Raw genomic sequence first — 17,122 nt, forward strand, 5'->3', positions numbered from 1 at the left:
GATGTCTCAGGTATTTAATTTTCTAATCTTCTTTCTTCTTCCCTTTGCAAAAAAAATTAATTAGTTTCTGGCTCAGTCAGAGGAGTTCTCAATGTCTTATTAGTATAGCATGCTTACAAATAACCCAAAACTATTGAGATTAGGAGTGGCAAGGGAGTGTTACTAAAATCTTTCATGTGCTTCTTCTGGAATGCTGTTACCCTCCCCCCAACTTTTATGCATTAGCATCCTGTTGTCATTATTAAGTTCACTCTGAGTAATTCCTTGGACCTTTTCTATTACTATATTTTTTCCCTTCCCATGTTACCGCACTCTGAAATCCCTGACTTTCACTGAGCACAGTGCAAAAGATAACACCTGACTGCTGGCGAGTTGCATCAGTGTTACCTGTCCATTGCTTTCAGGGCCAAGCTGTCAGTGTGCTGCTCCATTTGAACTCCTGTCGGTGTCCTGCTTCTTGGGAAAGCCTTGCTGCAGTTTAGGGGCGTGTATGTATACGTGCACAAATTTGGGTTGCAAGAATGTGTTTACTTGAGCAAAGTACTTCTTAATCTGGGTTTATCAGAAATAACGCGGTCCTCTGTTGGCCAGTACACCACAAATACTGTGTCAGTCTTTTCAGGACTAGTCTGACCACCTTTGAGATAATTTTTAAAGATTTCTTTAGAAGTGATTGCAAATATGACGCTATAATTCTGAAAGTTCGGGTTTGGACCTGTTAGTCTAAAAAGCGTTACAGTTGGTTTGGGGAGTCATTTGATATTTGGGTTTTGAAGCAGAGTCATTTTTCTGAAGTAAAAGCTCAGTCTGCTGGGTTTCAGAACACTTCTGTTGCCTTGAAGATGGCCAGGGCATGAAGGTGCTGATTCAGTATTAGAGCTGAGCTGTCTTGATTCCTCTTTGTCTGTGTAATGCTTTACTGGCAGTTTGCAAACCTGACAGTCATGCAGGAAATGCCTTTTCTGTTTTTTTTCCACCTCCTGCCATGAGCAGCAGGATCTCTGTAGGATCAGTTGAGGAGTACTTGCTTCATTCACACTCATTTCCCTGTTTCTCTTGCCCAGGAAGGATACATGACTTGCTGAAAAGAGAGAAAATGCTATGCTGGGGCTACTCGTCTTTTGGACAACCTGGGATAGGTAGTAACCTCCAGGTCATCATTCCTGAACCACAGGTGTATGGATTCATTCATGACAGAAATGTCAAGGAGGTGGCATGTGGAGGAAATCACTCTGTGTTCCTGTTGGAAGATGGGGAGGTGTATACCTGTGGCTTGAACACCAAAGGTCAACTGGGGCATGACTGTGAAGGAAGCAAGCCAGGTGAGTCTGCTTTTTATATGCTCTTCAAACTGTCTTGAGGCTGGTGGGCTGAGAAGATTATTGAAGCTGCTTTGTACTGATTGCTCTAGAGCTGGAGCAGCTCACAGAGCTGATAATCATGTCACGTAACACAGTAATGATTTTGAATAATACTAACTGGCTCTGGAAAGCTAAAGCTGAGCAGCATGGGTGAGGAGACAGGTCTGCTCACTTTGTCTGGGAAATGCATCAAAATAGAGGCAAGAGCAGATGGTCTCAGGGCAGATTTTGTTATTTGGCTTTATGTTTCCATTTCACAAAAAAGGAGAGGACCTTGAGTCACGAACGTCTTCTGCTTTTGTCTTTTCAATTGCACTGCATCCTTATGCTTACTCTTGTTCAGTTATTGCTGGGAATTTTCTCATGTATGTCAAAGAGTACAAGTGGATCTGTATTGAATATAGTTGTGTAGAACAAACTTGGTTTTGGCCAAGAGGGTTTGTGAATTTTGTCTTCCCCTCTTGGAATCTCTTGTCAACTTGTGCCTTCACTCCTTCATGCTTTCTTAACGCGGAAGAAGGTCATTGAAGCATTGCGTTCCCCAGACTCACCTTGCGTTTTCTTTGTTGTATTCCAATGGGCAGAACCCATGAGTGCAGAACCCAATGCAGATACTGCCTCTCCTTCCCAGGGTGGAGGAGTGATATAATTATGAATTATTTGAAGAAACCCTGAAACCTTTCTCATGGACTCCTTTGAATGTTGGCCTTCCAGTTTACTTTCCATTAACTTCTTGTTTTTGGCATGTGGTAAAGATACAGGTATTTCTGTTTCCATAATATAATAAAGATCCTGCTGTGGGTAATTAGAGCAAAAATTCTTCAAATTGCAGACTGCCCTCTTTAGAGCTTGAAGCTTCTGTAGCATAACTTGTTATTGCACCAACAGAGAGATAAGATGTCTACAAAATAGCTCCAATTCTCCACGTAGTTTGTGCAAATCTGACTTGACTGATTCCATTGCTCCTTTTCTCTGTCAGTGTCTTTTGTCTCTTTCTCAAAATGGGGTAGTAGGTGTTGGATGCTGCATGACCAAGGTGGGCTGGATTAGAGGAGGTGACCTTGAGTCTGACCTCTCTTGCTTCTCTAATAAGTGGATTCTAGGCAATTACTGAAAGAGGTCTTGATTATCAGGACTGGCTAAGTCCTCTCTGTGCTCAACACACTTCATCTACTGAGGACTGGTAAATTTAGGCCCTGGAATAAATGAGGTGCTTAGTGAAAGGAAGACAAGCCTAGTGAGTATTCAACTCACACCAGTGAGGATACTTCCTCCTGCAAATCACCCAACTAGCCTACTGTTTTACCCATAAAATAAAGCAAAGCGTCAGATGATGTTGAAAATGGAAGATTCACAGCAAGCAGAAGGTCAGAATTGTAAATGGATCTCATGAAATGGATCTCACGAACCTTGAATGCTGAAGTGTAGACCTCTATCCTGCCTTCAGCTAGGCTTGTAGAAGAGGGGCAGTCTGAGATTTTGAAATAGAAATAAAAAGTTCCCTGTGTTTGATCCCAAGTGCCCTTCTTCTACCCCTTAAATGAAGGGTCTGTCACCAAGACGTGACAGACGTAAGATAACTCTCAGTTATCTTACAGGTTTCATTTATTCTGATAAGGGTTGTGTAGTGCTACTGTCTGAGGGGCCTGTGGCCGTTCTTGAGAAATCACGTATCTCTACCGACACAGCACTTCTGACTGTGCCTGCAGTGGGATTTCTGCTGGCTAGGGCAGTTGGGAGGGATGTGCTGTAAAACAGGGAACAGCTTCTCTTTAGAGGCTGTTCATGGTGAACAGTCACAGCAATCTTTGTGGTAACAGTAAACTTGGGGAGAGTCCCATCCCAGATATTGCTGTGTGTGGGTCTGTTTGTCTTCCAGCATTGGGAACTGAATTTCTTAGTTTTCTTCTGCAAACAGGAACAAGGAGAATCAAGCCGTCCTCTTTCACCCCCGCTTTCCCTGCATGCGATAAAGACAACCTTACACCTTCTGTGTAGGAGGCTTGTCAAAGATCGTATTTTCTGTTTTTGTGGACCTATGAATGAAGCCATGGTTAATAGGTAGTGAAGATGTATGTGTGGAACATAAAACCCTGAGTGGTTGCAAATTATAGAGAAGACTGTCAGAAGTAGAGAATGGGAAAAATGCCTGGAATTGGGAGTCTTGCAGCTGCATCTCTCCAGCCTCTGCTGGACAGAGTAACATGGTCTGAGGTCTCTTGATTTTTCTGCCCTGTGGCTTGATTCTGCCAAGCTTGTGAGGGCAGCTAGGACTGGGTGACCTCTGTCCAACTCTGGAAGTGAGCCATGTCTCCTGATTCCAGAAGCTGTGACATAGTACTGACTGTCCCCTTCAGGCAGCCCCTGGAGCCCTCTGGACTTCAGAAATGTTTACCGTGGCCTGCAGAGTGTCTTGGTTGTGTTTGAGAGTAACACTGAGACAGGAAAATATGCAGGGGGTCTTGAACCTTTTGAAGGCTCTAAGACTTAATAGGAACAGATTGATCTCCTTCCTGCTGCCTAAGTCTGTGCTCATAAGAGGAAACTCCCTTTTGTTTCTTACACTTTTTGTGTCTGTACATAAGACTTACGCTGCCAGAAGGCTAAAGGCTTCAATTAGTATTTTCAGAATATATGGTCGTGTTGTTTAGAAATGGTTATTTCCCAGCATGATGCTGGCTTGTAATAGAATTCTGGAACTTAACAGTGCAATGAACATGGATCCAACCTTGTTCTCCTCCCATGGCATGCAAGTTTTACTAGTGACTTAAAGTAGGAGAAGAGTTATTATATTTGCAGTGAGCGCTTTTGAAAACTTTGCATCTCTTTCTTCCCTTACCACATATTCTGAATATTTTTTTTTTCTCTTCTTCTGCTGTCCATTTGCACACGGATCCTGTAATAGGATTTAATTTTGCTTCTCATTCATGCTATTCACAAAAATGTCAAACACTATTGTTTCAGCAGTTCCTCTTGGAGGAACCCTTAAAGGGCACCTTTTGAAATGAAAGAAAACTTGGTAATTAAAAAACTGTATTTACTGTAACATCAGCTGACCTTGTGAATGTAATGCAGAGACAGGGATAGCATCTGGCAAAGTGATTCTTGTGCCTCTCCAGTTCAGGGAGCAGAAATTACTGGGGGGATTGTGTTCTACTGAAAGAGTGTAAGTCAGTAGATGTTTATTTTCTGGAAGTACCCTTTCCTTAGATTTTACATTGTGGTGGTAAAATTAATATTTAAGGTGTCTAAGAAGTTTATCCTTATAAAAAAAATGTTCCATTTGACTAAAAGGTAACACTCTGTGATTGTTTGACTCCCTACTTTTGACAATACCACAGTAATACCAGATGTGCTACTCCTGTGAGCTCTACATGCTATTTACCAACCAATTCATTGTCTCTTCGAATAGTGGTGATTAGCAAGCTGCTTGCTTGAGGAGTCCATCCCTCTTAGGGATGTATATCTGGCTTTGTTACAATTTAAATAGTTGCTTTTCCTCGCCTTTTCTCCCCACTCCACCCCTCCCTTTTATCCCCCTGAAACAGTCTCTGCATTCACCTGGCAAGAATGTGGAAGGGTAGATGCTGCTCCAGAATTCTCACCGTGACCGTGGGCTGAGTTATGGAGGAGTGTAAAGCAACGAGCTGGTATTAGCAGTTCGTAAAGCTTTAAAAACATTCTTGAGTCTGAGATGAGGAACTTGTTTTCAGGTCTAGAGGTTTGTTCTCTTCAAGTAATTTGGACTTCATTTGACTTCTGTTAGCGAGAAAACCTGGGCTTTGGTAATTAGTGTTTCAAGACAGTTACAGAAAAATGTCTCACGCCAGATTTGCCTCAGACCTTTCGTCTGGTAACATACAGTGGACAAACCATGTTTTTTTTCCCCATATTTCCTGTCTGGTTGCTAATGTGCAGGGGAGCAGGGTTTCCTTGTGCATTGTGGAATCTATCTACTCATAGCTGCAGGATAGAAATATTATAATTAAGTTCATTTTCTTTCAAAAACCAGGAAAAAACACCATCAAACTGAGAAAAAAACACTACATGATCCAGATCCTCTGGATTTCTCTGACCTTTCTTTTCAAACATAAGTCCACTTGTCCGGAGCTTCTGCACAGGGTTACAGCAACCAGAGACCTTGGTGCTCACTGCAAATGCCTGTGATTCATAAACCCTCTAACAGCTGAGAATTCAGATGTGCGACCTGCTTGGAAGGACAGTCTGTGTGAATCTTCCTCTTTTAGCTTCTTTCTGGTGGGTGAGAAGTCAGCCAGGAGGCCCTGCTTGTTCTGGAGGAGAGGTGGCAGAGCTTGTGTTGCAGACAGGGAGCTGTGACACTGAGTACAGAAAGTTGAGAGCCACTAGGTGGGATGAACAGTGGCCGGAGAATTCTTAGTTATCCCTGCCTCTCTCCTCCTTGCATGACTGAAGCAGTCCAAAATAAGAACTTAAACACCAGCAACTCCAGGAGATTCCACTGAGCAGACTTTTCACAAAACATCTGGGACAGTTTCATCCCATGGTTTGGGCACGAAGCTGAGGCTCAGCACACAGCTACTGCAGCACTTCCCAAGTGCTGTCATCTGTGAGAGTCCTGCTTTGGATTCACCCCATTTTCTCTGCATCCCGAAAGCAGAGCTGTGTCCTGTAAAAAATGTAATAGAGAGGTACGATAGCCCTGGTTCAAGGCATCAGTCCTGATAAAGGCTGGGAGGACATGCCTAGAAATGAACATGCTGAGGGATCTGTGGGAAGGAGAGGCCCGTGTAGAGTCAGCCCTTTGGTGTTGGCCTGCAGCTGCTGACATCAAACTGGAAAAATAATAAAGGAGTATGACAATTTATGTTTCAGCACCCATTGTAAGTGTTCTTTGTAAAAAGGGTCAGATTATTAAACTGGCCACCCCTTGCAGGGTCGGGTATGTTCATTTGTACTCAACCCTTTTGCTCCTTTGGCCACTCACAGAATCTGACAGCTGTATGAGGTTATTACACCTTCACTAGTGACTGCAGCAACATGAGTTTGCTTTAAAGTGTGTCCATTTTGGCTGAATTGGTAGTTTGGGCTTCAGAATAATTTTAAAATTAGAAGACAGAGATTTAAAACTGACTTCATTTAGAAACAGTAGGTATGTGGCAATAATTACTGTCCCCTTTTCTGACACCATGCTGAAGCTGAAAGGTGAGTTCAGGATAAAATGGGTGTATAACTTTGTGTGTGTGAGGGGGGTAAAGGAAGATGGCAGGAAATAAGCTGGAGGTGATAGACAAAATTTTTCTGAATGCCCCAACCTTTTTGGAATCAGAATATTTGTCTGTGCTGGACAGAAGTGCTGACTTCATTAAGCTGAATGTGTAGGGCTGAGAGTCACAGCTTCTAGGAGAGATTTAATAGTTTGGTGGCTGTTGATACTGGAAGTTAGGTTTTCTTGTCTTCAGGATGCGTGTGACAAATCCTACAGAATGCTGTAACAGCCTGATATTCCACCTTAAATGGTATTGGAAATAAGACTTTATCTCAAAGATCTGTGTGAAACTGCTTTTTATCAGAAATAAATTATTTTTGCTGAAAAGAGCTGTGAAGAAATGCTTGCTCTCTTCAACACCTGACCTGCCTTTGAAACAGCTGCCTACCTGTATAAACTCACTGTAAAGGAACGTACAGATGATCTCCTTTTCTCAGAATACCCATTAGATAAAATTAATAAATAATTTTTTAAAAAGTTTGATAGCGCTGCATTCTTTACCTCCTTTTTCCCAGTCACTGTGCTTCTTTGCAGGGATGTATTTTCAAGCAGTATTTGTGAACCTGATGGGAATGTCCTTGAAAGCAAGGGCAAGGGTGCTGTACTGAGTCTGCACTGTGCAGGTCCGTGGCTTTGTCCTGCTCCCATGCAAACCACTGCAGGATTGAAATAAATGGAAACAGAGTGAGGAACACACCAAATGCTTTTGAAAATCACATGCTGCTTAATCAAAGCCTAGGGCTGCCACAGGTGAGACTCTGTCAAGTGTCACTGCTTTGCAGTGTGTAGTACTAGCACATCAAATCCAGCATCGACACACATCCATCTCCCTAATGCCCCCTTACATCTCTACTGTCCACTCTCAGCCTGTCACTCCAAGGTCTAGCACATCCTGCTCACACTGGATTTGCTGCTGTGGAGCTGTTGTACTTTCTGGGCTTTACATGGTGGACCTGGAGGATTTCTCAGTAGTCATGGCCCAGCCACAGCTGGGCCCAGTGGCCAGCAAGCCTGGCTGAGTGACCACATTTACAGCAGTAGCCTGAAGAGGAAAACAGGCTCTCTTTGGGTTTTCTGAACACACATTTTTCCTGTGTTTCTTTTGCAAGTCCTGGTGCCTTCACTCTTTGAAAGAGCTGCCCTTACTTGTTTACCTCCAGAGTCTGAAGCTCCGTTCTTCCCTCTGACAGCTTGTCAGACAAGCCTTCTCTGCCCCACAAGCCCTTTCCAAGAGCCTTCTCCAGCTGGCTGTGCCCATGCTAGTCTGTCTACGGCTCCTCAAAGAGTCTGTGCCCCCTAGACAAAAGGCAGCGATGTAGGGAAGCAAGAGGCTTTCTATGTTTTTACTTTCTCAGGGTAGGTGTCTGTGTTCACACCTGCGAGGGGGAGTAGCTGGCAAAGCGGAGGTGAGGTGACACCCTGGGGTGTCATGGTGGGCTCTCACTTCTTGCTCTTGCATGAGCACAAGCGGCTTTATAAAGTGAAGGCACTGTTAATAACTAAACCAGCCTCTCTCAGATTTAAGACTGTAAGTAGCCATGCTAAGTAAATAGATGAGCAGTACTGAGTATGTTGTGCAGGGAAACAGTTATTTCGATGTGTCATTAGTGTCTGTGGATGAAAGGGGACTGCAGAATCCTTTGTTACCTGGAACTTCTCAATCTTTACCCATGGACTGTGTTCCCAGCCCAGTGATCAGCAGTGTTCCTGGGGAGTGTCACCTGCTTTGGTCTGCCTGCTGTCCTTTACTGTCCTCCCCTTTTTATTTTTTGTTCAGTGAGTCTACTCTCTGTTTACATTTCCTCCCTCGTAACAAAATTATGAGTCTTATGACACTGCTGTTCTTTGGTTTCTCTTGATACTGCTCTGCTTTCCACTGCCAATGTAGCCCCATTTCATGAAGTTCAGGAAAGGAAGACCTCAAGAGCTGCAAATTGCTCCTGGAAGGGTATAGTAAACTTCAAGTACTGAAAGTTGGAGGAAGTTACATGTTAATGTAAACATTTGCTCTCTCCATACCTCAGAGTTTTTGCCCCATCCTGAGAGAAGTTTCAGCATAAGGTGGGCTGCCATGCATGGGTGAGAGCAGCAGGCAGAAAGCGAGGGTAGCTATCGTACTGTGAAGATGGGGTTTGCTCTTATAGTCTCGTGCTGTTGCAGGTGCCGAGCACAGTGTTTCCCCCACCCCTGTGTGCAATTGTGTCATGTAGTCTGAACATAAGATGCAACAAGCATGTAATGTCTTTGTAGAGAGGCTTGGCAAGGAGGAAGAAGGGAGGTTGATGAAATTGTGGAGCTGATGTCAGGCAGGGCGGTTCCAACTGCCTACGTGTTGTGTGTCTTGTCTGCCTGGCCGTGCCAGAGACTGTGTAGAGTCACCAAGGTGTGTTCTTGGAACTGTCCAACAGCCCCTGCCTCCTCCCTGTGCACCTTCCTGTGCTATTACTGCAAATAAAGCATGGCCTGCAGAAGTGGTATGAGTGAAGCCACAGGAGCAGTTTTAGCTGACTGGGTGAGATTATGTTTTCAAAAAGCTTATGACAGTTTTGCAAAGTCTGTAGTTTGTTTAAGTGGTTTATAGAGTCTGATTTCTTCATCCTAGTTCCAGACTCCAGATGTTCCATGTGACAGCTGTGAGTAGTGTGAGGTGCCTAGGTGGTCAGAGTTGAAAATGTGAAGGGGGAAATCAAAGGGCCATTCTTGGGAGCTTTAAAGGAGAGAGGCAGAGGCAAAAAGGCCTCAGCAAACAGCATGATTTCCCCTCCTCAATTACCAGTTGCCAAATGGCAGAATCACACTTTCACTGGGATTGATGTTTCCTGGAAGAGTCGGTGAGTGTACTTGTGCTGCTACTGCTAAAAAAATACTGATATTTTACAGATTTTACTGATAAAGACCCTGAATATCTAGAACATTGAAGTTATGCTGACAAAAAAAGGAGAAACCTTCTTAGGAGGAGGGAGAAATCTTAGGCATGCCTCTGTCTTAGTGCACTTCTGATTGCAAGCATTTTGGTTGCTGCACTTAGTTCTCTTTTCCTCTTTCCAGTTTCATTAAAACACTCTGTGTTTTAGTGCTCGGTTAACTTTTTTAGGACTGAAATCATGAAGCTTGTCACAGCCTAAAAATACAGCCAGGATATCCATATGCAGAAACATCTCCAGGATGTGCTGTTGGAGACCAGGGAATCGGCAGTCAGCTGAAGTTTACTACTTAATGTATAAAAATCTTGTCAAGGCATTTGGTAGATCCACTGTTGTGTACTTGCTTTTCATACAGTGGCTTAATAAAATGCTGATGATTGATAAGTTTGGACTGTAGTGTTTTTCTCGTTTCCTTGTGGTGCTTGTTGAAGGCAGTAACAGATTTTCATGGAGTTTTTGGCTGTTGAATCAGGCTTCCCTAAGTGCTAATGCTGTTAGTGTCACCTTGTTAGATGGTTTAATGTGTTGGTGTAGTTCATCTCCAAAAGGAGAGAACTTGGCTCCTGTCCTATGAGAATTAATGCTTTTCAGTTCTCCTAGAGTAGGAAGGTCATAGGGGTGAAATTTGCGTGGCTGTTGGTGTCTGATTAAATATTCAGCTGCTTTGGTTCTTAAAACATTTTATCTCACAGTTCTGATTTTTAGATCTCAGTTGCACAATGCTCACTCATCCTCAGTGTGGATATGGACTATACTAACAACCATGTCATGCAAAGAAATTGGCTCATCTGTCCTTAGACTTGCCAGTTGTTAGTATTTAACCCAGAGGAATTTCTTATCTTACCTTACCTGTTTCTTTCTTCACTTTGTTTCTGCCACCATCTCTTGTCTGGGCAAGCTAGAAAGACACTTATTTTAGAGAACTTGTGAGCACTTTCTTTTGCTGACAGCAGCAACCAAGATGAGCAAAAGCTCCGAGTTTCTTGTTGTCGAGTTGGGGAGGCAACGAGAAGTTTTGACCAGGCGTCCAAGCAGACTGAAATCACTTGAAACTCTTCCAAGACACAGCTTCTCCTCGCCACTGAAGAGATCCAGATTTTGACACTGAAGGTGCAACCTCAGGGCTGGTAGTTTCTCAGGCAGTAGAAGCCATCTGGTGCTGTTCGTGTACATCCCAGTACACATATGGCTGAAGGATTTTGCCACGTCCTCTAGCAAAAGCCTGTCTTGTGAGCAGCTGGAAGCTATACATAGAAAGGGTGTACCAACTCTCTGATAAAATTACTAGGAGCAGGAAAGCTAATTAATCATTCATTGCCTGTGAATTCTAATTAGAGCAGTATAACTGAGTGCTTTGTGCTTCTAGCAGTTGCAGAAACTGAAAATCTTATATAGCTTTCCAACACCGTGGGGTCAAAGCGTAGGCCCTGTTTTATAAATACTGAAGCTATGGACTGAAGGTGGGCTTTTCGGGGGTTTTCATTCTTAACCCAGCTTTCCTGCCATTTCCAAACCTTCAAGCTAAATGCACCGATTGTCAGAAAGCTGAGTTATAGAAACATGCGCCACTTATCCTCAACTTTTGCAAACTGAGAAAACGAGAGCAGTCTTAGGAAGCAGGCCTGTCACCATTTAGAGATGGGCTGTCCTGAAGGCATTTTGCCTCATTCTTTCCTCCATTGTATTTTATCGAGAGATCTGACAAGGTTAAGACCAAAAAAAGGCAAACCTTGATATGTCTATTTGTGGTTCTGTGGGTTAAAGTGGACAGAATAGAGAAATGAAAGTTGGAACTCCATCAGATGTGAAGAACTGATAAATGACTTCTGACCATTGGTGCTGTTTTGAGACAGCTGACAGCTTCAGAAAGAAAAGATTGTGTCAATGTGTACTTCTTGGAACTTGTGGGGTTTTGTTTGTATTTTGAAAGTTTTATGAGGTGTTGAAATACTGTATTGCATAACTCCTTCAGCCCTTCCCTGTTGCTTTCAGGGTTTTGTTCTGCTTAGTTTTGTATATAATTGTACCTGTTAAGCTCCACTTGACTGGTTTTATTCATCATTACTGAAGACACATACTAAGAATAAACTTTACCCTTTGTACCCTTCGTCTCAGTGCAATGATACATCTTTTCTAAAGAACGAATAATGGTGTTTTGATGCTTTGGAAATTAAAACAAATGGATACAAACTGCTGAAACATATCATATTTGATGTGAGGAAGGGGTGGGAGATAATGAAGTAGTAATTGTCAGATGTTTTTGATAATACTGCCCATGTTAGCTGGGAGAAGGTACATGCGGTGACTTGGCAAGCCTGACAATGAACAGGGACCCTTGTTGGACTGCCTGGACAGCCTGTGCCCCCAGGGGAAGGCTGGTATTTTTCCATCTCTATAAGGAAATATGTATGAGTGTGTTTAAAACTTTAATTGTTTGGCATTTACAGGCAAGCTGCTATGGACAGAGTCTTAGGAATGTGCTGTGGCAAGGTGGGCCATATGCATACGTTTCTAAAGGCAAAGATCTTCAGCTTCAAGACAGGCATGGTTTTTTGTCTGTGGTTTTCCAGGGTGTCTAGATGAGACTGTACTCTGTTTCATCGGTGGGCAGTGCAGTCACTGAAGGCTTTCAGTGACACAGGGCAGCCTTTCAAAACAAGTTGATATTTATTAGTCCCTTGGGATGGCACATAGAGCAAGGTCACGTTTGTGTTGCCAAATTAAACTTGAGATGGAGCCAGTGGGGACTGAAACAACCCTGGATTTCTAAGCCTGTTGTATGTCCTCTCAGTTTCCCAGCCTCATACCTCAGGGTGCTCTTTCTCTATTTGCAGTACTGCTGTGGTCAAAATCCTGCCTCCTCCAGCTCCTGACACTGATCTTTGCTCACTGGAGTCTTCTCTCACCTTCCCTCGGTGCTCCAGTGGTTTAGGGTCAGCTCATGGTAGTCCTTCCGCAGCAAATAAGACGTGTATACTTACTGTGGCAAATACTGCTTTCCCAGGGAAGAAATTAGCTCGTTCATGCCTGCAGGTAGCAAAACAGTCTCTATTATGGGTGCCTCAGCATCCCACATTGTTCACATTTGCTTCTTTGTCAGACTTGTGATATCCTCTGGAGTGTTGGGCAGCGTGCAGGGACTAGCTTTGGAAGAAGGGCAGGCTGGTGAGTTTGTGACCACTTTTAAGAGCTCACTTGCTCTGGATAACAGCCAAGTCTCAGTGTTCCCTGCCAGCAAGATTACAGAGAAATGATGGGTTCATGAGTCAAAGGGTTTTCCTTGGAGGAGTGGATAGCTTCGTCCTTCGCTCCTTTTAGTGGTGTAATCCTCTCTAGGAGCAGAGAGGGCCTTTGGGTCCCAGTACAGAAGCACACCTGTCTGAACTTAGGTGGTGTGTCTGGCACATTGCAGCAGGTATTTTTTGCCTTGCTGGATGATTGAGAGGAAGAGACCATAGCCACATGTCCTGCTGAGATCCCTCGCCCGCTGTTTGTTATTGACCTTGGTCAGCCCTTACAGCTGCTGGTTGATTGGAGCTCACAGATAAAAATAGACTCCCCAGGTAATATATGCAAATGAACATAAACCAGGCTGCCAAGCAGTGCCGTAGTTGGGCTCCTAAGGGCCCAAGTGTGGAAGCTGTGTGTATTAATTGAGGACAAAATGTGGTGTTAGATGGGAGGGCTGAAGGGCGGTTGGGTAGCAGGCAGGTCTCAAGCCTTCCTGGATGTTTATGTTCTTATTACTTGTAAACTGCACTTGCAGTGAAGCACACATTCAGGTGGCATTTTCCTCTGCTAGAATACATATTTAAATAATTGTCACCTTCTTCTTCCATAACACCCATTACGGATTTTTCTCCTGCTCGTTTTCTGACTGCCAGACTTAAAAGGCAAGCCTTCCTAGGGGGGTGCCTTCCTCCTACATTTATTTAAGACATGTAGATTGATTGGTGTGCAGATTTTGGTGCTAAGTGTGTTAATGATTTCTGGATGCCCTTGATGTGAGGTATCATTTTCATAGAACAGCACATAACTACTCTTCGTTTCATGTCACAAGCAAGTGAGACTTCAGTAAAATTGATCCTTGCGTTGTAGCTTATAGGGTGAAATCTTCCTTCATCCAACTGGAACATTTGTATTTATTCAGGGCAGAATAATGAAAAGCAACTTTGCTTCTGTCTGGTGTGCAGAGAGTTTTTCCATCAGTTGTGTAATATTTCCATTTGTAAAAACTCTGTGTAATGAAGAAGATCTGGTTATAGATATCGTAAGAGTAGTTGTCAAACCTGCTTCAGTTGCCTAACGTGATGTAATGATGAGAAGTCAATTGTGGGTATCTCCCAGAGGACTGAGTGATGATTTTTTTCTTTTTTATCTTTTATACCTCCGTTAAGGCCTTCTTGCTTTGCTTCCTTTTTATGGGACTTTTTTAATGAGTGTTTGACAATGGTAGTAATAGGTTGACAGGTTGAAACCTGTTCCAAGATTAGTACATGGGATGTTGTAACACATCCACATCAAGCAGTAAAGCAGGGTGTGGTGTATGGGTTGTGGATGACTTATCTTCATTGGATGTGAGAGCTATGGAAGATCAAATATGTTTTACAGGGTCTGCTGACTTCTTGGTCTTGTCTGATCTCTGAATCAACACCAAGTGAGAAAACCTCAAATCTGGGAAGTCTGCTTGTTCTTAAATAACGTGATAGGTGGTTCCCCGTGTCTGAGACTGGCTGTGTATAGTCTGTCACTGTGCTCAGGGGCATGTACCTGCCCGCCTTCTATGGCTGTCAGACCAGGCTTTCCGAAGAGCTCAGCAGTGACACGTTTTCAGTAAATCTGGTGTTTTTTCTCCTGTAAGAAGTCTTTTAAAACTAAGCTGGGTATCAGTGCACTCATTTGAATGGCTCTGCATACAGGTTTGTGCAGACCTCTTGTCTTTGTGTTGCTGTGAGATGTCTGAGAGGTGAATCCTGAGACCACAGAGGTACTTTTTTGTTTCCCTCAGAGCAAATTGGAGCCCTGGCTGGGCAGCACATTGTGCACGTGGCCTGTGGGGAGTCTCACAGTGTGGCACTCAGTGACCAGGGCCAGCTCTTCTCCTGGGGCGCCGGCAGCGATGGACAGCTGGGACTCACCACTATGGAAGACGCAGTGATGGTACCAAGGTAAACATTTAGCAGGTTCAGGTTGAGGAATTAAGGAAGCTCCTTGGGAGGTGATGCATCAAGGGTTCCTCACCTTCCCACCTGGCTTTGGTGGGAGGGTCAATTTCTCTCAGTGAGGCAGTAATAGTGCACTTCTCATGTAGGGTTGTAAGGGTGATTCCTTCTCATTTTCAGTACTGTTCTGGTGCTCCCTGAGCTCCCCCCCGGGACTCAAACAGTCCTCAGGAGGTTTGGGGTAGGACAGACCTTCTGTGCACAGGTGGTCGAGGCATGGAAAAGAAAACTGGAGTGTGCTTGGCTTCCTCAATGAAAAATGCCATAATGTTTTGTGTGGAGCGTGGAGGTGCATGAGGGAGGACTCAAAAACAGAAACGCTGTGAGACCCATCTCTCATCCAGTCCCTAGGACGATAGGAGAGACATTTCAAGAACAGGAAAAAAAAATTATATGGCTGAATGAAATGGCACTTGAGCTCTGAAACTCTTTTTCAGTGTTACCTGTCAGCAGCAAAGCTACTGCACCGTCCTGCTGCAATTCTGAACAGTGAGTGTTTCTCAAAAACTTTAGGATAGTGCCCAGTTTTATTAACTTACTTATTTAACGTCTCTTACCTGTGTCAGAGAACTAATAGGCTTAAGTGCAAGGGCCTATAGAGATGGTGGTAGGGGCAGAGGCCAGTGCCAGACACCAAGACTTCTTCATCCGAAGCAGTTGACGGTTCTCAGCTTACCCCCATAGTAATGGCAACTGGTCCCTTTGTACTTCATGGTGTTTTATCGTGCTGTGTTGTCAGCAAATGTAGTCTGTCATTTGGTCTGCTACTGCAGATCCAGTGCAGAGCAGAACTTTGGGACATCTCTCTAGCATGGCTGTTATTGTTGAAACAGTATTTAAAGGAAGAGTTTCAACTAGAAAAGATTAATGTTTGAGCTGAAGGGCTCTTTGGGAAGACAGTCCTTAACTTGCACTTGATTCTGATATAGCTAGAGAGAGACAGGCTCACATGTCAGTATGATAGTGCCATTTTAAAAATAACATTTTTGTGAAATAACTTGAACCTTTGACATGCTATTCTCTGTACAAAGCACTGAAGAGGTTTTGGTGTTGTAACTCATAAGAACTGCTAGGCCCCTGACAACATGAAAAGTGTCAGTGCCTGAAAAAGAATAGTAAGAGAGACACCAAGAAACAGCTATTTCCACCATTTCCAGATGATTGGATTCAGTATTACAGTAGGAAAGGTAGCTGAGTTAGTAGTGAAGTGTCTAAAGGTCTCCACAGATTTGCATCTATTATGTATGGATCTGTATCACCTTCAAGACTCTGTTCTTCAGTTTCAAAACCGTGGGTTATGTGCACATATAAAAAAATAACTGGGTGGAAATCATAGGTTTTATCTAAGGTGACGCTGTATTTGTGGACACTTATTCTAAAATAGTGTTGTTGTCTTCAGGTTGATAAAGAAATTGAACCAACAGATGATACTGCAGGTTTCCTGTGGGAATTGGCATTGCCTGGCTCTGGCAGCAGGTACTGTGTAACATTCACTATTAATTACCAAAATTTGTGCTGTTATTTTGCACAGTGTCCAAGACTGCATGTTTCTGCAAATAAATCAAGGACACCCTATACCCTGGCTGCTTTCAGGCCACATGGGATGCTATAAAATGGATCAGGTACCATGATTATGGAGGAAGAACGTTGCCAGTACTGTCAAGAAAGAAAGCATTACACACAGACCACCCACTGCCTCAGGGGTGAATAATGACAGGAACACTTAAAAGCTTTCCATCTTGATGTAGAAAAATGTGTGTAATTAATGTCTTTGTGTTGAAATTATCCTTGGCTATTACTCTTCTGTGTGCAACATGTGGACTGTTCTTTGTTGCACTATTTAAATTACAGCCGTTGTATTTTGCACTTAGTTACTTGTCTGGTTTTTAGCTGGTGGCTTCAGGCTGTGCTTTTATTTGAGCAAATAATGTCCTGCTTGATTTTATTTTAATTCTTTTTTATCATGAGGCTTGGGCGGGAGCAAAGCCTCCAGCACTTTTTCCTGTTCATTTTGACGAACTTGCTTTTCTGTTGACTGGCTTTTACTCACCATTCCATTTCTTTCCTTGTTTCAGATGGCCAGTTCTTCACATGGGGCCAGAACCACTATGGTCAGCTGGGCTTGGGCAAAGAATGTCCCTCCCAGGCCAGTCCACAACGTGTCAAGTCTCTTGATGGGATTCCTTTGGCTCAGGTTGCGGCAGGCGGAGCCCACAGTTTTGCCCTTTCTCTCTCAGGAGCTGTGTTTGGCTGGGGAAAGAACAGCTCAGGACAGCTGGGACTGAGTGATGAACGAGGTATGAAAATTATGCTCCCAGGTGAAAGAAGGATAGACTACTTTGGTCTAGGATCTCCTTTTGCATTGGC

General features: G+C 43.6%; 1 protein-coding gene across 4 annotated transcripts in view; it reads left to right on the top strand.

Moving 5' to 3' along the window:
• HERC3 (HECT and RLD domain containing E3 ubiquitin protein ligase 3) overlaps positions 1-17,122 on the top strand; it is a 48,864-nt gene that overhangs the window by 4,667 nt on the left and 27,075 nt on the right. For all 4 annotated transcript variants that reach the window (XR_003572147.1, XR_003572148.1, XR_003572149.1 and 1 more), the window contains exons 2-5: positions 1,065-1,322; positions 14,542-14,701; positions 16,155-16,231; positions 16,831-17,052. Coding sequence is in view for 1 of the 4 variants with exons in the window: in XM_027892156.1 (XP_027747957.1) it covers positions 1,097-1,322; positions 14,542-14,701; positions 16,155-16,231; positions 16,831-17,052 (685 nt within the window). In the remaining 3 variants the exon portion in view is untranslated. The remainder of the gene's footprint in view (positions 1-1,064; positions 1,323-14,541; positions 14,702-16,154; positions 16,232-16,830; positions 17,053-17,122) is intronic.

The sequence above is a fragment of the Empidonax traillii genome, unplaced genomic scaffold (assembly GCF_003031625.1).
Source record: "Empidonax traillii isolate 1590-97213 ecotype Southwest subspecies unplaced genomic scaffold, ASM303162v1 scaffold340:size591717, whole genome shotgun sequence".
In the NCBI taxonomy this organism is placed as follows: Eukaryota; Metazoa; Chordata; class Aves; order Passeriformes; family Tyrannidae; genus Empidonax; species Empidonax traillii.